We start from the raw sequence: 21,382 nt of genomic DNA, 5'->3' as shown, positions 1-21,382 counted from the left end.
GCCATCATAGTCTATAGACAATATCAAGAGTCCATTGTAGCTCAGTAGCTGCAACTAGGGCTCCAATGCTTGCACAGAGCAATGGATCAGCATACAGTGCCATGTCAAAGTGAATAGCATTTTTATGGTGTCTTACAACACAAATACATTGAAATATTTCAAGATAGTTCAAATCCTGCCTTAGACAAAATAGCATATCTTAGTTTCTCTCTTAGAACACCTTTCTTGTTATAATTTGGTAATTTCAGAAGGTTGAAACATGTTGAAGCGGTTGGTAATCGGTCAGTTGACTGTTTCTTTGACACTGAAAATATCCCTCTCAATACACTGCCAACTGTGTCACCTCTGTCCTGTAATGAGACAAAGAGAACATGGACAACACATAATACTATTATTATTATGTGATAATGTATTTTTTATTCAATACTTTTCTTTCTACAAATTTAAAATGTTTTAATGTACCAAATACAAGCCATGGAGGATTTGTAAATGTTACAAGTGCTTACCTCTTCTTCAGTGGTTTGCACACACCTAACAGAAAATGGAGGTTTCATGTGGGCAAACCCTAGCAATGGAGGCTTTGAACAGCTAGTGACAAACTGGAGAGGGTTAAGATAATGAAATAAATTGTGGTATACTCAACAGGTGTACCTTTAAGAAGGCTGCCTTCTCTTCATGATTGAGGTCATTTTTCACTACATCCCATAACCACATAATCACCTTATGTTGGCCATGGTATCCTCCATAGTATCGGACATGTCGCCTGCTCATATGATATAGTGAATATTGCTATCACTTTAATGTACTATGACAGATACAACTAATAGAAATTTTTGGAAGCCAACACACACTTGGCTGCTTTATTAGAGTCAAGTGTAGCTTGACTGTTCTATTAGAGTATTTTGCAAAAATAAATTATTGTCTACTCAGTTTCTAAAATTTTACCAAGGCATCTAGATGCCTCGGTTGCCTCAACAGTAGCTATGCTACTGACTACCAACTACTGCATGCATCAATAAATTAGGTAACACAAGTTAACGCATCATTTATAAAACTTAGCTAATCGACAGAGCTGCCCTCACAAACTTAAAATAACTCAACAAACGGACAATGTAACTGGTTAGAAAACAAAACAAGCCGACATTTTAAGCTTTCTCCTCCTCATTTCTCAAACTACTTCACTCTACTAAAGAGTTAATAGTGGTCCTTACTTTAGGTCATCAACGTCAATCTCCACATTGTCTCCACTGATCAGTCGTTGAAGTTCAGGACCAGAAAAACAAGATGTCCACTCTTCAGGGATGAGAGCACGGAAGCCCCTGATGAAGGCACTGAGTTGCTCCTTCAGTTGTGTGTATAGCTTGAACCGTGCCATCAAATGGACATAGCTAATTCTACATCCGAAATAAAATTAAAGTCATACAACATATGAAAGGAGAGTATCTTTCACATAGTATTCTCAACTAGTAGAAATTTTAGGAACAAAACTTCAGATAACTGAGTTCATGAGGTTCCACTGTACCAGCATATATGTTCACAGCACTACACACCAACACAGATATTCTAAACACTGGATTGCTACCTGTTCTCATTGGTGACAGCTATCGATCTACCCCCAGGTTTGAGATCATGTGTGACAGTACTGCCCATCAACTCCTCCTCCCAACTAAACGTCAGACACAAGTCACTCACATCTCCATCATAATCCTATGCCAATTACAGTACCAGTACCTATGGTTCTTTGTCTAACACACACACACACATACACACACACACACACACACACAAAGCCAAAGCAAAGCCTAAAAGCCTTCAGCTGCCGCTACGTGGTCATGCTGCCCAGTGGCCAGCACTGGGGCACCTGTGCACTACTCAGGTGCTATGAGTCAGCGCAGGCATGCCCTCCTGGGGCAGGACTAGTAGCTCGCAGGAGGCTGTACTATGTCTCACAGGTGAAGGTGTGAGCACCCGAAGTCTCACCTGGACCTTCAAACTGACATGGACAGTCGAGCATTTGCTTCCCCAGTTTACACCAGGTACCCATTGATGTTACAGCTGGGTGGGCTGCTTCCCCAGTTGGCACCAGGCCACCAGGTCCTCATTTTAGCAACTGGGTAGACTGGCACACACACACACACACAAACACACACACACACACACAAACACAAACATGGTATGAGAGACAAACCACACTTTTATATCTATGAAATAAAAGTTTCACAAGTAGAAGTTATGTGTACCAATAACCTTGATAAAATGCAGAGACTTGTCCAGTGCTGGATCCAGAGAGCTCAGCTCATCCAGTGAACTATACATGGAGCCATAGCGTCTTCCACACATCATGTTGAGAAGGAAGGTAGCAAATGGGACATCCATTAGGATACCTTCATAGATGGCTTTACCCAGTATTTTGCCGACACACTCAAACAATGAGAGATGGTCCTCCTGGATGAAACTTGTAGGAGAAGGGTAGATCCTTCCATCACCATTTTCCTTAAGGAACAAATCCATACCGTAGATTAGAAGATCGCTTTAAATTTTAAAGAAATCAAAAATTTTCAGAGTTTAAATATTAAATGATCATGTCATAACCACCATCAGCAGCATAGAACACATAGGAAGAAAGTTGCTGGTAGGGACACAATACACTTTGTACACAAAATACAAAACATTTCTACAATGTCAATACCACAGTGTACCTTAAAGAGTCCCAGGTCAGGGTTGAATGCTTTCTTGACCACTTCTTCTAGAAACTCTTTGAACACACCAGCCTCATCAATGCCAGCCTCCTCCAGCCCCTACCACATAAGACATCACATGATCACAAGACATCACATGATCACAAGACATCACATACATGTAAAATGGCAAATCAAATATTTCAATTTATAAAATACACCAGCAAAACTGGCTATGCGATGTATGCAGGCATTCTGGTATACTGTTACCAGGTGATTTTTTAACAATACCACAGATAGAAAAAATGAAAACTGACTATAAAATATACTCCCAAAATACAACTTGTCACAGACATTCATTGTGACACAAATTATAGTAACCTGTTCATTGATGAACTTCACTCTTATTACTCCCTTAAGACACCTGGAGCTTATTCCTGCTAGCTCAGCGTAGCTGTCTGATAATAATGAGTTACGATGGATAGTGATGTAGGATACCACAACTGGCCGGTTGTCAGCATTTATTAAACCCAGTGAGCTTCTGTCCATCTTAACTTGCTCTCTGAACAACTCAATCCTCTGCAGAATAACAATACAATAAATACATACAGCTTTAAAAATACCACAAACCTGTAAAGTTAGCTCATTTTTCTCTTAATTACAAAATTTAAATATCACAATTTTTACTCTTACTTTTCTGTGTAGCAAGGCATGAGGTAGTGTCTGGTATAGTCTTAGTGCTCGAGGTTTTGTAGCTTTGAACTCTGACATGAACTGGGTAACCTTCAACTCCCTACAAATAAATCGTCATATACATACACAGTACACTTCAAACTAAGGATGTAAAAAACATCTCCGCTTTGGATGGCACCACATAATTCTATTAGCAACTAACTTGATTAGCCAGTGATCTTGTGGAGCGAACTGTCTCCTGGTGTCCCTGTCATAGAGAATGGACAACAAGTCCCGACAAGATGACAGGATGGTGGTGTCGATGATGACATTCTCCCAAACACACACAAATATGATGTGATTGAGCAGTGAGGCCAACTCCTGTAGTTCAGCCAGTGTGAAGAACTCCTGTTTATCATAGAACTCTGTATCATCCAGTATACTATAAGAAAAAGACATTGTTGATGGATATGAACTGTGAGCAGTGCAGTTGACACCATGAACAATGTACACAACTCACAAACGTAATCTTATAATTCAGAAAAAATCTCACCAGATGGTGACTTGATCCACAGACAACTTGCAGTCTAGGCAAGTTGTCTGTGGATGTATGTTAAACAGACATAGAGTGATCTTCAATAAATATAACTGTGGGGTAAAGGCCTTTCATAAGTTACTTGTGAGGTGTTAATTTTGCCTGGGAAACAAAAGCAAGGAGCAAAATGCTGGCATTATAAGGATAAAACTTGAGCAAAATATTTGTACTTAAGAAATACCAAATGGAACCAAGATGTGTGTAATTCCTTACCTTGATTAACTACATTGTATTGAGATACTCTAATAGAACAGTCATTAATTTTATCTACTCTAATAGAACAGTCACCAAAAAATGCACATGTACAGTTGTACGTAAGAGATACTTACACTAAGAGGTGGCTAGAGCAGTGACAAAACAGTGCTAGCACATCAAGGAAGTCCTCTGCTTTATTAGTGCGGATGGCTTGTAACAACACCTTGGAACCACCTGGATACCAGCCACTCAATGTGTGCCATAAACTAGATACCAGGTGACCATGGCAACTCAATCCTGTTAGTAGATCAACCCTCACTCCCTGGATGAAAAGTGTTAGCAAAAGATTTTAAAAGAACACCTCAACAGCAGGTATCTATACAAACTGGTGTCTAAGTATTTGTAAATTCAGCACAAATAGACACCAGCATCTACATGACGATTTATTCAAACTATTTACACAGCATAGAAGTACAGTAGATCCTTGGTTATTCAAACACCACTAATGTAAAATAAAAATTAATGGCTGTTGAATTAGTTGCTAGAGTAAGTGTATGCTGTATTAGAGTAACTGAACTTCGTTCAGAATTAATTTATTTCAACACTTGCCACAAAACCTAGAAACAGTGGTGGTTGGATGACTGAGGGTCTACTGTAGACTCTTCCAGTACCTGACTGAACAATGAGATACACTTGTGGTATAACTTGCACACCAGACGTGACTCAACTAGCAAAGGTTCCTTCTCCTGAGGAGTAATGGCAGCTGTCATCTTTGCAGCAGCTGTCAAGTGTCTCCATACACTGAACTTGCTAACAACACCTGTATAATGTATATCATCATGAGTATTCTCTGTCTTTAAGTATAATACACTCATAATGGACAAACCTTTCTTTTGTTGAACAGGTACTAGAGCAGGTGATGGTGTGGTAGCCATGACAACAGCAAACAGCTGTTCAATGAAGTGATGATGACACAACAATCTCACTTGTTCCATGACACATGCCACTGAGTCCAAGTATCTGTGTAGAGGATAATAGTAATGAATCACTCCTATTGCACAGCCTCATTACACTACACATGTTTAACACGAAATCTAAATCAGCCATATGTATCACTTAGCAGTACACAGGCAGGTGCTGGTATAAGACAGACAGAAACAAAGGAAGGTACTGGTAACAGGGTGGTGGTATTCTGTTAAAATAAGCATTTTATAGGGAACAGATAATATTCATCCTTGCAAGCGACATCATTGTAAGCTTGTTAGATATATCGCTCACCCTACACGATTCATAACTTGTTATCTTCATCAACCACTGTGAACCCAACATTGTGCCAAAAATTCTTGTAGGGTTTGTCTGTTACCCATAAACCATACAGCAAACAAGCTATCTACTACCGTGGTTTGATACTGGGGCATTTCAAATCTTTGCAACACTTAAATGCAATGTATTCACATGTGTATCCATCATGTGAGTTTTTAAGCATCTGTACCATGTGATGAGATATGTATAGCTGAGTGAAACACTGATACAGTATATGAGTTTAAAACACTATTAACAAGCGATTTGGTTGAGTCACACCGGTTGATCTGGAAACACTGATAAAGTATACGAGTTTAAAACACTATTAACAAGCGATTTGGTTGAGTCACACTGGTTGATCTGGAAACACTGATAAAGTATACGAGTTTAAAACACTATTAACAAGCGATTTGGTTGAGTCACACCGGTTGATCTGGTTCACCAGTCACGTTGATAAAAGGCAGGAAGTGGTATAGAGAATCATGGGTTATGCTTTTTGCGATTTACAGATGTGTTGGGAAAACCTCGGTACAGTATCACCCTTACAGGAAAGGAAACTGCTTAAAAAAACAGTGCAAAGTTACTACAATCATTACCCATTCTTGTAACTATTATTTCCAATAGGAATTGCAAATTCCTGTTGCCTGTTGTATTATCTATGAATATCATCTTTAGTACTGCTAAGTGATCAAATTGATATGTGTTCCTAACCTTTGGTCAACAGTCTCTTTAATACTTCCAAATATGGGATGCATGTAGTAGGTGTGGCTTGACTGTTTTTGGCAGGAGGAGGATGATGATGGACAATAGTCAAGAATCTTCAGCAACGACTCCTAACATGTCAGGACATCATGTGATCAGATCATGTGATGACCACTCACTATCAGTAGTGTCTTGTTGGAGTGAGGTAGACCCTGTAGTGGTGGGATAGTTATGTGAATAGTGTGTGTTGGTGCGCGCGTGTGTGTGTAGTATGTGCATATGTTTGAGCGTGTGACTGTGTGCATGAAGTTCACACGTGTGTATTATTATAACGATCACCTGCTTGTGTAGGTAGTACAGCTGGATAACATTACCTGTGGACAATTGACACATACTAATCTGTTATACTTTAAACTCACACACCTAACAGACAGAATGAACCACTTGACGAAATCATTTCCCACACACTGTCAGTCTTCAACACTTCCACACACTTCACCAACACCCCAGCTTCCACCAACTTGTTTACACTCTGGCAACAAAGAACCACAAATCACAATCATAGTACTACCATGGTGCTCACCTCTGAAGAATGTTTGTTCATGTGAAATATCAACCCTGGGGCCGTCATGACATGTGATGTAAATAGTGACATCATTTCAGAGGGGTACTGACACAAAGACAACATCCTACAATAGTACACAATGCACAAACCATACATATCAGAAATGCTCTAAAGCAACCATATTTTTTAAAGTCCTTACAGTACTGTATCTACTAAAGTGTTTCATAATAAACACCAGCACAATCTGAACAACTTTGATGATAATTCCCAAAAGTATTTTACCAGTAACTGTGTGTTCTACTAGATAAGTGTATGTTATATTAGAGTATTTAAACGAGATGTTAACAAATCTGCCAATCTGAAAATGTCATACGGATTTGAGATGTGCACTGCACAAACCAAGGCAAAAACTTACAAAAACATTGCAGTTCACAACAACAACAAAAAAAAACAAACACATTAAGTATCCAGATACAGTGGATCAAGCAGTGTACACAAGAGGAGGGGGAGGGGCTGGTCACCTGATGGTGGTTGCAGCTGATAGGCTGTGCTGGCTCAGGCCAGGTTGTGGTGATCCCAGACCAGTTAACAGCAACTCCTACAACAGACCACAACAGTAAAATTGCAATATCTGAACAAAGGATAACCAAAATTTAATATAGGTACAAACGTGTTGCCGATTTTGTGCCAACTGATTAAGAAACATATTTGGTTTTAGTATAATAAAACCAAATGATAACAAAGCTAACATTTGTCTGCCTTCCATGTCTCTCATAATTCCATACACATATAGTACACACTTCCACTCACTTTCATTATCTTGTAAAGGTTGTTCTTCACAAGGTGAGAGATAGTTGCAAGGCATAGCTTATGAAGTGTAGCCTTCAATGGAGCACCTAAACAAGCACCGCTATAGGTTTGTGAACAACAACAGTAATCCCACATACCAGCTTTCTCACTGATCTTCCATAGTGTATAGTCAGTGAACAATAGTAGCTATATGGAGAATAGCAGGCACAGTGCAGCACACAGCCCCTCCCACTATATACAGCCACACCCCTTCTGCTTACCATGTGAAGGTAGAGTGTGATTGTGGGATTGTCTTTTGGTGATCCCGGCTGTGGTGTATGCTAATATTTTAGTGCACATTACAGTAACTGTACCTTTAGGGTAGACAGTTGTTGTGACACAGTCACTAGAACAATTTTGATTTGTCGTATCCACGCAACAGCATATGTTTTGTTTAGTGCAACAGACACGTACCAAATCTGTAACAATAATGTACGATTGACAATACATTACTGAATACTCTGAGAATAATAACTGTTATACTGTGGTAGTTCAGTAATCATGAACATTTTTACATAGTTCTTTAAAGAGAAATTTCTTCACTGTTATTTTAGACATTCAAATAAATCACTGCTTACTTTAACATGGTCACTCTCCATGCTCCTAATAAGAAGTTGACAGAGTCTTTCAAAGACCTAGCAAACATACAAAGATATGATTGTCTTGAAGGAAAAGTAGCTGTACATTTTCAAGAACCCTAGCAGGAGTGGGGGAGGGTGTGTGTGTTAGGGGCATATGTGTGTGTGTGTGTGTGTGTGTGTGTGTGTGTGTGTGTGTGTGTGTGTGTGTGTGTGTGTGTGTGTGTGTGTGTGTGTGTGTGTGTGTGTGTGTGTGTGTGTGTGAGTGTGTAGTGTGTGTGTGTGTGTGTGTGTGTGTGTGTGTGTGCGTGTGTGTGTGTGTGTGTGTGGTGTGCATGTGTGTGATGAACTCCTTCAGAAACAGTGCTGAAACGAGTAATATTCAAATAGCTGTGAACAAAATAACTTTAGGTATGTATTTCTATCTAATAATCTAAAGCCTGAAGTTATTTCTATTACTTCTATTAAGACAATGATTTGCTTATTTTCTATGGTTCCCATCACCCTGTGTTGCTTCTTTTTTTTCATCTAGCAAATAGCTTGAGTGACCAATTATCAACTGGTATCTATTGTCGACCAATAACAATTCTACATATTTTTGGTTACTTACACCTGTACATGCTATATTGAAACGTCGTGCTGTCTTCCACTTTTCTCACTACCTGAAGCTTCAGAGCTGACTTCATCTTTCTGAGCACAGTTAAAGAAATGCCAATGAATATTTGAATAGCATGTTAACAAATCGAATATAGTAGAGCCAATACTATCGATACTACCTGGTATCGTGATACCAAGTGGCAATACTCTACTCCAAGATTTGGTATCGTGGGCATTGATATTGCAATATAACCAGATAGTTGATGATGTTGGACCACATTTTTGATTCAAACTTTTATCTCATGTACGTCATATCTTGTGTAGTATCGCATTATGCAAACTTAAGGTGGTATCGCACAGCTCTAGAATAGTCATGCCAACCAAATAGTTAAATAATCAAATAATTGTTTCAGCACTGTGCTCCTAGTAGCAGGCATCCACTGCAGCTACCTCTCAGCATCTTTTACCAGTCCCTAACTCACATACATACACACATACATTCAATTCATGGACGCAATAACTACTGTACAACACAAATGCAACACTGAACAGTATACTTTGTTATCTTCCTTGCATGAATGATACTTTCGTAAAAACAACACCTTCCTGGCTACCAAGAACAACTCCACACCTACACCACAACGCATGCACATGTATAAACACACAACACAATAAATATATACTTCACAAATCTAGCACACTGGCTATTTAATCCTGTAGGACCTTCCAATTAGCGGTTGTTGTCTACAAATTCCCAGTAATCACAACGGATTTTTTTACCCCAAAGAAAAATGAGAAATCTCTTTTAACAATAATATTATCAATATATCCACTAGACACTAAGCATTTTATTGGAGCACCTGGTTGTGTGGAAGAGTTGGGATCACTGAGAAACTCATCAACTTCTTGTCTAAGAATATAATGGCAAACTTAAATTGCTGTTCATACGAGGTGATTTTTACCTCAAAATCTTGACCACTTTAATAAGGCCAGCCTGTCGTCTCATGAATTTCTACAAACACACTTAGTCCATATCTTATCACATACTACACTACCTGTATAGTTATGGCTGCCGACTGTCTGGCCTTCACATTCTGTCTCTCTTCCCTTGCCCGTTGAGCCTCAACAATAGTGTCCTCTTTCCTCTTGTTAGAGTGAACATCTTGACTCATGTTCTCAACTTGTGGTGGGGACAGTATGTAAGAGGTAACGCTCAGCCAATTTACTGCAAAACTATACCAATTTACAGCCAAAAATTCGTAAGAATTACACCAAACATGCCTTACCTCTAACATATAGAGTTTTCAGGTTTCATGACTATTTGTAAACTCACAATTGAAAACAGCAAGCAGGCTCAATGCTTTCTACACTTAATCCTTAAAATTTGCGCAAAGGTTAACAAAGTCCAACCATGAAACCTTTGCCTATCAAACATTTTTAGCTACACGGTAACTAGTCATATAGATTGGCATAAACTTGCCCTGGGTACTGCAACAGAGTTCTCCCTAGCAACACAAAGTAGAGAGGTAAAACCCAAGTAGTGACTGTTCTATTAGGGTATTTAAGAGCTGTGGAAATATTCAATACATTTGACACAAGTTTTGAGTCTTGTAGAAATGACAGATGCACGGCCTCAAAGTTGAGTATCAAAGCACATTATAGTACATAACAATGTTCTACACCTGATGGATTAATTAAAGATTCTCCATCGCTGAATTGTCAAAGGGGAAAAAGGAGTTGATTCTGTGGTAAAAATCCCAGTTGGTGCCCTCTTGTATTGATGGTTGAGGGAAGACAATAGCATTGTTTGTTTCCCAACCCTAAAAAACAGGGGCAGTCAGGATGTGATGGGAAACTTTGGTGGGTGTGAAACTTTGGTGAATTTGGCGATTTGCTACAAATTCACCAAAGTTTAACAAGTCAATTACTTGTAGTGCATCTTCATAGCTAAAGAGTGAGATCGAATTTGCCAAAGTTTACTATACGGTATTCAGTTTGTTACAGCCATGGCCCTACCAAAAACTGAAGTATGCTTCAGCTATTAAAAAGGTGAGGTAAAAAGATGAGATATGCTTCAATATAGAGATTGATTTATTATTGTGATTGGCTATAGCTGATCTTCCATACAGGAGTGAAAAAGGAAAAAAAAACACACACAGTACACTATCATCATCATAAGAGTCTACGGTTCTGTGGGCTCTTCTAATTTACCTGTGAACATATTGCCCCTATTCCCCCACTTGACAAGTGCCTAAATGTGTTGTGTTGCTACTTTCTATACGTCAAATCCCCCATATTGCACCTGGGGTATGGTGGGGACTTGACATGCTAGGTTTGCCCTACTATGGGGCATTTGACATTCAGGTGTGTCATATCCCCACATATTCCGCGGGGGTGGGTGGTGGAGAGGGCATTGGGGCAATACATGCATTAATAGGTGCATATTAAATATCTATACTGTATATAGTAAAAGAAAAAAAAGAAGAAAAAGTACATAAAGTAATTGTTCTTAGTACATCCACAGGCCACAGCTACATAGTGTTATCTAAGTTCCGTACGTAGCAGGTAGTGAGTGGATTATTGACGAGTGCATAGCACGTATGGCGAGTACATATGGTCTATATTCTTCATACCTTCCAGTGGTCTGAAATACACCAAGTCTAAGAACTTGTTCAAGAATTCCGTTTCACGTACACTGACGAATTTGAGAAGCTGAAGATGCAGGAGATGAAGACTTGCGCGGAAGAGTGCGCATATACTCCGATCTCTTTTCCCCAAGAAGCGCTTATTGATTGGAAATTATAAGCGCCATGAGGCGGCTTCAAAAATGCCTTGTGTCAGTAAAATTTTGATTACGATTTTTAAATATTTTTTTCTGCATCAGTAGAAAGCTACTGCTTTTCAGCGGTGCCATTGGTTACCCCATAGCACTGCCCCTCGCAGGGCGAGCGCTGCCAGACTATACATGGCCCCATAGATAATATATACCTGTCAGACCTTCAGTACTGGTCACTGTAAAGCGGGCTGTAAAGCGCTAATAATAAAATAATAATTACCGGCGGCGGCCCCATTATACCATATACCTTTCTAATAATATTAGGGTAAGATATATATTTATATCTCAGTATGATGGCCCATACAATCTCTGTGAGAGGGCAAAAGTTGCCAGAGCGATCATATTACTTTATAGCTTGACATTCACGCCTACAAATAGTCAGTGCCGTGAAGTATGACATAGCTATATATACAGTAGCCAGCTAGCAACACAGATTATTGCCCAGAAGTGCACTGTTGCCCCCTCACTGACCTATAGCTATATTTTTACTTATATGTTTACTATAGGGCTTTACAGCTCAAGTGCTGAAGGTCTGTAGGACACCTGTCAACAGCCTGTTTTAAAGTTGTTAAGTTTAAGTTTAGTCGGCTCTCCAAGCAGTTGCCCGCTGCATGGACTGCAAGCTGTCTGCATGTGCACCTGCTGTTGTCAGAGTATAAAAATAATATTAGTTGACTTCTCATCCAAACTAGAATGCGTCACAGTGCATGCATGAGTCTGTACATATAGCTACTGAGCCAAGAATGAGAATGAAACCCCTGCAGCATATAATAATGCACCCCCATGATGTCAATCAATCAAGCAGACAGTGATTACTGATATTATAGGCAACAACATGTATGCGCCACTGTCCTGGCATGAAGTTAGTGTTAAAATATATTATGGGTTTATATAATGTGCATGCATGGTTTCCAAACAACTCATAAATGTGAATATAGCATTCAGTAACACCTTCAACTTGAAAGTCTTCTCTCACTTTTTTTCACAAGTCAGTATACAGCTAAGTGTGCATGTGGTCATGGGTATAATACAAATCACATGCATGCACATATAAAAACATGCATGCTTGTTGAGAAGTTGACTCACAAGAGTATATATGCATAGAAACTTAATGAATCACACTTTGTAAGATGTGTAGCTAGAACACATGTACATGCATAAATTTCACATTTCAATTACTCTTTCAATTTCAATGTGCATGCATTTTCCTTTATGTGTGCTTGGCTAATAATATAGGTCTTCATTGCACTTATGTTAACACATGCAATCATTCAGATTATATATATGCTGTATTTTATTTCTGTATAGTTTTTAGAACATTTTAACATTTTTAATATGTTTTTTTGTCACTTTTAAATTTTTAAATTAGTTTTTTTTTGTAGGTACTCTATATATGTCTATAGTTAAAGCAGTCTTTTGTTGCTGTTTATTTGGACTTCTTCCATTCTTCCTGCAGTTTGCGTACCTTCCTGTCATATTTTTGCTCAATCTCACAAATCTTCAACTCTTGATCCCCCATCAAATTTTGAAATTCTTTCTCCAAATTGATCATTTTTCTCTCTCGTACTGCTAGTTCTTTTGCTTTCCTCCAGTAAGCTTTCTCCAATTCACCAATTTTCTTTTTATACCCCTTTTCTCTGAGAGTAAATTCACATTGCTGTCTATTTCGTTGTTCCTCTTCAATCCTCTTCTGCTCTTCATAAATCTTTTTCTGCTCCTTCCATTTTACTTTAAACCCTTCCATCAGATGATTTCTTTCCTCCTCCAGTTTCTCTTGATGTATTTCCTCTAATTCTTCTCTTTGTTTCTCCAGTTTTTTGTTCTGGTCTTCCTTCAGACTGCACAGCTTACTCTCATAGTGTTTTTGTAGTTCATTGATCTTCTTCTTGTACTCTAATTCTTCCCTAATAGTGAATTCCTGCTGCTGCTGTTGCTGTTGGTCTTCTGCCTTCTTTCGTTCTTCATCCATCTCTCTTTTCTCAATCTCCAATGTCTCTTGCAGCTCTTTCTTCATCTTATTCCTTTCCTCCTCCAGTTTCTCTTGATATTGTTCCTTTATTTCCTTTCTCTGTTTCTCCATTTGTTCATTTTGTTCTTCTTTCAAATTGCACAGCTCACCCTCATAGCTTTCCTCTAGCTCAATAATCTTCTCATTGTATTCATATTCTTTAAGAGCTATTTCATCTTGTTGATTAGTTTGGTATTCCTCTTCCACCTTCTTAATTTCTTCATCCATCATTATTTTCTGTTTCTCCAACTTCACTTCCATTTCCTCCTTCAACTCTTTCCATTCTTCATTCAGCTCCTCTTTATATTCTTCTTCTACTATCTTCAGATGTTTACTGTGCTCTTCCATCACAGTATGCAGCTTACTCTCATAGTATTCTTGCAGCTCATCAATCTTCTTGTTGTAGTCTTCCTCTTTAATAGCAAATTCATGTTGTTGCTGTTGTTGCTTGTATAGTTGTTCCTCTTCCATTTTCTTTTATTCTGTATCCATCTCGATTTTCTGATCTTCCAACTTGTCCTTTAGCTCTTTCTTCACTTGCTGTCTTTCTTCCTTCAGTTTCTTTTGATACTCTTTTTCTAATTCTTTCTTTTGTTCCTCCAGTTGTTCAGTATATTCTTCCTTCAGACTACACAGTTTACTCTCATAAATTTCAACAACTCCCTTAATCCCTACAGAGGGTTGCATAAACTAAAGGTATTTGTTTATGAGATGATATATTCACTCTCACCTTTTGCCATGAGCTGCGCTTGTCCTTGCAAGGATTCAACTTGATTATTCACAGCATAGTCTATCATAGAATCATATCCCTCATCTGTTGAGGTAGGACATTTATCTGACCAGAAGAAATTCGTATCTAGCTCGTTAGATGTGGCATCCACCTGTATACATACAAGTACAATAAAGCATGTGGTGATGCTAAGTTTTATAATGACAGTAAAATTGAAAAGTCACACCCTTATCTAAATACCCCTTAACTCCTGTATTATACTATACTTTACATGCACAGATATATATTTTATTTTTATAACCCCTTACGATTATATATATATATATATATAACCTCTTACAATTTTTTTGAGGGCTGCATTCTTGTAAGCAGCTTAGGCTTAGGTGTTTTGGATTTCTTTTGCCCTAGTTAACACATGTGGTCAATGGAGACCAGTGGCGGATCCAGGGGGAGTCCCTCCCCCCCAAAAAAAATGTTACACAGGATTGAGATACTCTAATAGAGTAGTCAATCAAATGCTCTAATAGAACAATCACCACACAACACTATTGAGAATCCTCCATAGTTGCTGAATATACAAAATCTTCAGCATTATCCCATGCATAGGCAGGGGTCTGGGGCACTACTGACAGATTTTGAATATCAGTTGTTTCAAACCATGCATGCTCTACGGATCTATTAATATTCTTAGTTCTATCAATTATGGTTTAATATGGCTGGTCAGGAGTATTGTAGTGATCCAAATAGCTATATCCATATTCTGCAGTTGACAACTAAAAGTTTAATGTTTCAAGCTAGTCAAGTAAAATTATACCTGCAACTGTTATGAATGTTCTATTAGAGTACTTTTGACTGCTCTATTAGAATACATCGGACTGCTCTATTAGAGTACCTCGATCTCTACAGTGGAACCTCGATTATCTGAACACTGATTAACCGAACTTACAATCCAAATCAACTGCTCAATTAGGGTATTTTGTCAACAAGTGTATGCTTTATTAGAGTAGTTGAGCAAAGCTCTGTATATAAATGTATGGATGTTTGATTTTACATACTATTCGATTATATGAACACCCTTTCCCCCGATTAGTTCAGATAATCGAGATTCCACTGTATTAGCATGTTTCCTTGTATAGTTAAATTAATACTCTTACATGGTATTGTTTATGCTGTATGTGTTCTTTAGCCTCATAGCTAGCTGAACTACTCATGACTGTCACTTATCTCTTCATCCACTTACAGTCGAAAATAGTGTGATTTAGACATTTGTGCATAAACCACTCTACATCAAAAATTTCAGTCTGAAACATAAAAATTAACTTTAGCTTCTGGTGGCCGTGCCCCTAGACCCCTGCTCCATGTATCTACCTACCTACCTACCACCCCCTCCCCCCCCCCCTTTCCAAACCCTGGATCCACCCCTAGGGACACCAATAAGGAATAATTGGATCCATCCCAGGGTTTATTATCTGTCATAATTTGAGATGTATATGTGACACACATGTTACATACCTCCTTGGTGGTGTGTACCGAGAAAAAATAAGATCCCAATGGTACATGAAGAATCCTGTATTATAATTGTTAAATATATAAATACACAATTTAGTGACATATACACAGTGTTGTGAATGATGAAAATATTAAAATACAAGTATTGTGGTTGACTACATGTATAAATATGACTGTAAGTGACTAGACTGTTCAGTTACACACGTACATGCACACGCATGCACACACACACAAGCAAAGCAAAGTAAAGCCTCCGGCAGCCATGCAAAACATAGCTATTGCTGCCCAGTGAACCAGCACTGGGATGCCTGTGCACCACTCAGCAGTGTTGGGCAAGTTACTTTGTAAAAGTAACTAGTTACATATTACATATTACTTACAACAGAACTATTTAGTTACAGTTACATATTACCCATAAAATAAAGTAACTGTAATAATATTACATATTATATTACTTTGTGTCCACAGCCTTAAGCTGTCACGTGTGGAACTACCACCTTATCACGTGACATGATTGCGTTGTTGGACAATGTACAAATCTTGGTTATAAGTAAGAAGCTAGTGAATAAGCTTCATTCAATAGGCCTCGTTACTCCATTGTGGTTAGGCGTTACTCAGAGGATTACTAACGAGATTAGTAACTTCGTTACTTTTAGTAATAATATTACGTCATATTAGACTCGTTACAGTAATTATATTACTTAGGTAACGCGTTACGTTTGTAAGTAAAGTATCTTGCGTTATATTACCTGTTTTCATAGCGTATTTCGTTATATTACTTTGTTACCACAAAAGTAATAATATTACGTAACGCGTTACTTATGTAAAGCATTACTCCCAACACTGCCACTCAGGCACTTGAACCTTGTGCAGGCAAATCCTCTTGGGGGAGGGCTAGTAACCCGCAGGAGGACCGTCCAGGTCTCTTGGAGAGAGGACGCAGAACCTAAAGTTCCACAATGACCCCAACACCACTAAGCGAGACAAGGACAGTTGGGCATTTGCTTCCTCAGTTTACACCAGGTACCTATTGATGTTACAGCTGGGTGGGATGCTTCACCAGTTGACACCAGGCCATCAGGTCCCCATTTAAACAGCTGGGTAGACTAGAGCAATGTGAGTAAAGTTTCTTGCTCAAGGAAACAACAACAACACCAAAGTGGCTCAACCGCGAATCAAACCTGGGACCTTTTGATTACCAGGCCGATGCCCTAACCACTTGGCTATGCTGCCTCACACACACACACACACACACACACACACACACACACACACACACACACACACACACACACACACACACACACACACACACACACACACAAAAGCAAAGCCTTCAGTTCCAGTGTTAGCATAGCCACGCCTACCAGCAGGAGGCTGTACCATGTCCCACAAGTAAAGGTATGGGCACCTAAAGTCCTATGTCTCACCCACTGTGTGAGACATAGACAGTTGGAATTTGCTTCCCCAGTCAATACCAGGTACCAATTGATGTTACAGCTGGGTAGGCTGCTTTCCCAGGTCACCAGGTCCCCATTTAAACAGCTGGAGCAATATGAGTAAAGTTGCTTGCTCAAGGAAACAACAACACCTTTGGCATAACCGGGCATTGACTCAGGAACCTTTTGATTACCAAGCCAATGCTCCAGCCACTTGGTTATGTTGCCACACACACACACACACACACACACACACACACACACACACACACACACACACACACACACACACACACACACACACACACACACACACACACAACACACAGGCGAATCTGAGGGGGGCCAAACCCCTTGGACTTGCAGAACTATACTGACACTAAAAACAAACAAGCTGGGAATCATTCACATTGTATTGAAGTACAAAAACCCAGTGGGAAAAAAGAAGACAACAGTTATAAAAGCACTTTACAGTTATAAACTATACACTGTGAAGAAATTGATGTGCGAAGATCGAGATACTCTAATAGTCACTACTCTAATAGAACAGTCACAATTCTAATATCAATTTTTTGTGAATTATATAACTACATGGAATCTCACCATTGCTTATGGTCCAACACATGGTTAGTTGGGATCATAGCTTCCTTGAAGTCAACAGCTGTACATAAAAAGTTGAGAAACATTTTACTTTCTATCATATGATCACTGTGGCAATTTGCTATACTGCATGTAGTCATAACACACACGAGTGTTACTTACTTTGACTAAAAGCATTCAGATTCGCCTGTCGCTTACCTAAAATAAATACAATATGTTAACTACAGTAAAGTATTGTTAGCCACACCTACCTTTAACAAAAGGCAGCAAAGTCGAGAGCTTTCTGAACGTAGCACACAACATTTCCTCACAGTTTCCACTGTTAAATCGCAAAGAGAATTCGCACAAACTTGCTCGAAAACGTCGCTTTACTAAAGACGCGCGTTGATAGCAACAATCAGCACACGTGATACTTACGCCATCATTACATCACAACACAACGCGTTGCCAAGTGCTGTAATGGTCATTACATCCACTCCATCACGTTGATATATATATACATCTACAAGTGGCTTTACAGAAAATACGTACTCCATCCATATCGTTGATTTTATACATTGTATATGGTTGCTAACGCGCCGCGCCTCATGATTTAATAAAGATATAAGCGCCTGTCTCGTTTAGGCGCTTGATCATGTGTGGCCCTCGGGCTTGTGCGTATATATCAGGCAAAGCACTCGTGCCCGTGGTATAACTATTACATATATGCACGCTCATTAGTGAGGCGGATAGGTTCCCGGGTGATGGAACAGTCTGGTGATAATAGGGCCACCCAATTTTTGATTCAGAAGGTTGCCATTGATGTTCAACGTGGCAATGCTGCTTCTGTAATGGCAACAATACCATCATCCCAGGACTGGGCAGAGTTTGCCTCTCTTCCCACTGTTTAAGTGTTTATTTATATTATCATTGTCTTAGTATCTTAAAATATATATGCTAGCTATGGGGGCAATTAAATTGGATCGTGCAAAGGGGGACTACAAGCCTTACACCTAATAAAACAGTCACGTGCAGGAAGGAAAGGAATACTATTCATAGGTTTTCAACTACTGAGCTAGATTCCCATGCACATTGGTGTCATCAACTCTTGCTACTGAACTACAGCCATCAGACTGCAAACTTCGCTTCCGCACAAACAACTCATCATGCACACGCTTTATGCACTTGTCAATTTCATGCCCCACTACAGGGGATTTGACAAATCGTGGTGTCAAATTCCCCACTACTGGGGCAAAATCGGCTGTCAAATCCCCCACTATGTCCCCACCCCCCTAGTAGGGGATTTGACTACACCTATTTAAAGGATGACTAAGCGTATACTTCATGCATGCGACTGGTAATTAACCTGGTAGCTAGCTATATGCCTGTAGCAAGTGCGATTTTATTGTTTAGTAATGCAACTACCGAAAATTGGTCAGTGAATTGGACAACTGTCAATTGCCCCAGGGGTGGGGACAAGAGGCAGTGTCAAATCCCCACTTGGGGTGTGGGGATTCCCCGGGGGTGGGGCATGAAATTGACAAGTGCATTATAATTACTGTGTATCTAACCCATTCCGTTTTGCAATTCATTTTAGCCTATTGTATTAAGTAGTTGCCGGTAAGTCTCTTTTAGATGAACATTGGAAACATTTGACTTATATAGCTAGCTATTTGTAACTAATTTTTGCGGATTTATAATTTGTAGCTATATAATAATTAATTATTTTTGTCACTAATTTTCTGTATGCGATCAGGTTTCACAGGCTGTGCCTTTGTTTGTACTGCATGTGTCTTTGTCCTTTTGTATTTATTGTGTAGCTACTAGCTATTCACTAGTGTTGTTATTGAATGACTTGGGAGTTGAAGTGAGTCCTCTGGGCTCTAGTTTGCATGGTGACCTACACACCTGGCTAATTCACATAATGCAGTGGCGGATCTAGATGGGTGTCTGTGGTTTCACCTTTGTAAATTTAGCTCTAACTAACCTCATTATTGTTGTATGTATTGACAATAATATTTGTCATAGCAACTATGTACCACTGTATTTCAGTAGCACACCTGCAAATGATGCAATTACACTTAACTAACATATATAATTAAATCCTCAGCAACACTTCCTCCCATGCACTGCACTAACAACAATCAAGATACTCTAATAGAGCAGTCAAAGCTACAACTTAGTCACAACTTTTGCCCTATATAGTAATTTATATTCTTTACAGTTTAAGCATTGGATTTATTGTAATTGTTATAAAAGTAGCCCAAAATCCAATCTCATGCAGAGCTCAAAGATTCTCAGATGCCTAATTATTTTTCAGCTATACCAACATTCACAACCCATTTTTAAAAGTCCTAGATCCGCCACTGCAGGAAAAACTATTCTATTAGACTCAGGCTTTTGACTGTTCTATTAAAACTCATGACTGTTTTATTTCAGTAATTCAATCTAAGGTTAGACAATTATGTACAAAATAACTATAATGACTAAAGTCACTCTATACTTAGCTTTAGTATGATCACAGTAGTTGCCCGACGTTGTGTTCTTTCAAGTAGAGTAATATCGTTAATCTGGTAGGGGCGCCATAGTGGGGAACAGTAAATAAGTTATTCAACAATTTTACATCCGACTATAAGACACGTCTTATAAATCTCATTTGTTACCACTAATGTACTTGCATGTTTGATCTGTATAGCATTCTTTTTTGTAAAATCAATCACAATCCTTCAGAAAGCTTCAACATTAGAAACTATGTGGATTTTTGTCAGCTTTCTACTAGATAATCTGCCAACAACAAACTAAAACATGTATCTACCAACAAGCAAATAACTTTTATCTTAACAGACTTCCAAAAATATACAACACCTTACTTGCTCTAGATCTTTTATCACTATCAAGACATCTAAAGCAGTTTCTTTGGAACCATTTTACAACCAATTTTACTCCAGACGATCCACACACCCTCCATTTTGTTTGTCCCTGTTCCAAACATCCTTGTACACCCAACTTCAGTTCCCTTAACTGATGTCACTCTAACAACACTTGTAATCTTATAAGCTAGTAGTAATTGTTAGTATAATAGGTGCTGGTACAAGTTACCAGTTACCTTTAGTGCAACTCCTATCTGTTCTTGTAATTGTACAGAATGTTTGTTGCACTATAAAGCCTATTAATATTTAAAAAAAAAACAGATTGGATTTTAAACTATCCTGTCATACACCTTTTTGTGTATAACTACCAACCAAAGCACATAGTAAATATGATCAGTCACTGACATCCATTGCACACACTGATTAGGTCATCACAACACTGACCCTCAAGCATTACAATAATTAAGATAATCTACTCTTGGATTATATGTAAATATGGAGGTGCTTTTATGTTGACCATTTGCAAGATGCTCTAATATGTTATTCTATTTTATATGTGTGGAACTCACTACAATACATACCTCCCTTTAGTATCATTGAATTATGCTTTAAAACATTTACATGTACTAGGAGACCAATGCGCATAATATAGTGTAGCAACTCCACCACACAGAGAGA

General features: G+C 38.7%; 3 protein-coding genes across 3 annotated transcripts; all 3 read right to left on the bottom strand.

Annotated features, from left to right (window-relative positions):
• Positions 1-104: 104 nt before the first annotated feature.
• LOC136242849 (ubiquitin-protein ligase E3B-like) lies at positions 105-11,511 on the bottom strand. Its single transcript, XM_066034342.1, has 29 exons — positions 11,367-11,511; positions 9,789-9,913; positions 9,696-9,745; positions 9,594-9,643; positions 9,291-9,364; positions 8,137-8,193; positions 7,873-7,977; positions 7,780-7,827; positions 7,657-7,705; positions 7,520-7,605; positions 7,231-7,307; positions 6,728-6,833; positions 6,568-6,676; positions 6,484-6,518; positions 6,324-6,356; positions 6,154-6,275; positions 5,027-5,160; positions 4,812-4,960; positions 4,275-4,462; positions 3,574-3,792; positions 3,372-3,471; positions 3,060-3,257; positions 2,700-2,798; positions 2,248-2,493; positions 1,583-1,707; positions 1,212-1,394; positions 652-763; positions 507-599; positions 105-350 (listed from the first exon to the last, which is right to left on the bottom strand). Exons 2-29 carry the CDS (start codon positions 9,903-9,905, stop codon positions 159-161), a joined length of 3,156 nt encoding a protein of 1,051 aa, XP_065890414.1. The 5' UTR covers positions 9,906-9,913; positions 11,367-11,511; the 3' UTR covers positions 105-158.
• A 1,409-nt stretch (positions 11,512-12,920) lies between these two features.
• LOC136242917 (golgin subfamily A member 6-like protein 22) lies at positions 12,921-14,048 on the bottom strand. The gene has a single exon (XM_066034418.1). It carries the CDS (start codon positions 14,046-14,048, stop codon positions 12,996-12,998), a length of 1,053 nt encoding a protein of 350 aa, XP_065890490.1. The 3' UTR covers positions 12,921-12,995.
• A 6-nt stretch (positions 14,049-14,054) lies between these two features.
• Positions 14,055-18,340, bottom strand: LOC136242946 (uncharacterized). Its single transcript, XM_066034449.1, has 6 exons — positions 18,107-18,340; positions 18,018-18,053; positions 17,859-17,916; positions 15,820-15,874; positions 14,308-14,458; positions 14,055-14,248 (listed from the first exon to the last, which is right to left on the bottom strand). The coding sequence occupies exons 1-6, from the start codon at positions 18,156-18,158 to the stop codon at positions 14,055-14,057; spliced, it is 546 nt and encodes a 181-aa protein (XP_065890521.1). The 5' UTR covers positions 18,159-18,340.
• Between the last annotated feature and the right edge of the window lie 3,042 nt (positions 18,341-21,382).

Source organism: Dysidea avara, chromosome 13 (genome assembly GCF_963678975.1).
Source record: "Dysidea avara chromosome 13, odDysAvar1.4, whole genome shotgun sequence".
In the NCBI taxonomy this organism is placed as follows: Eukaryota; Metazoa; Porifera; class Demospongiae; order Dictyoceratida; family Dysideidae; genus Dysidea; species Dysidea avara.
This window is presented reverse-complemented; position numbering and strand designations above follow the sequence as displayed.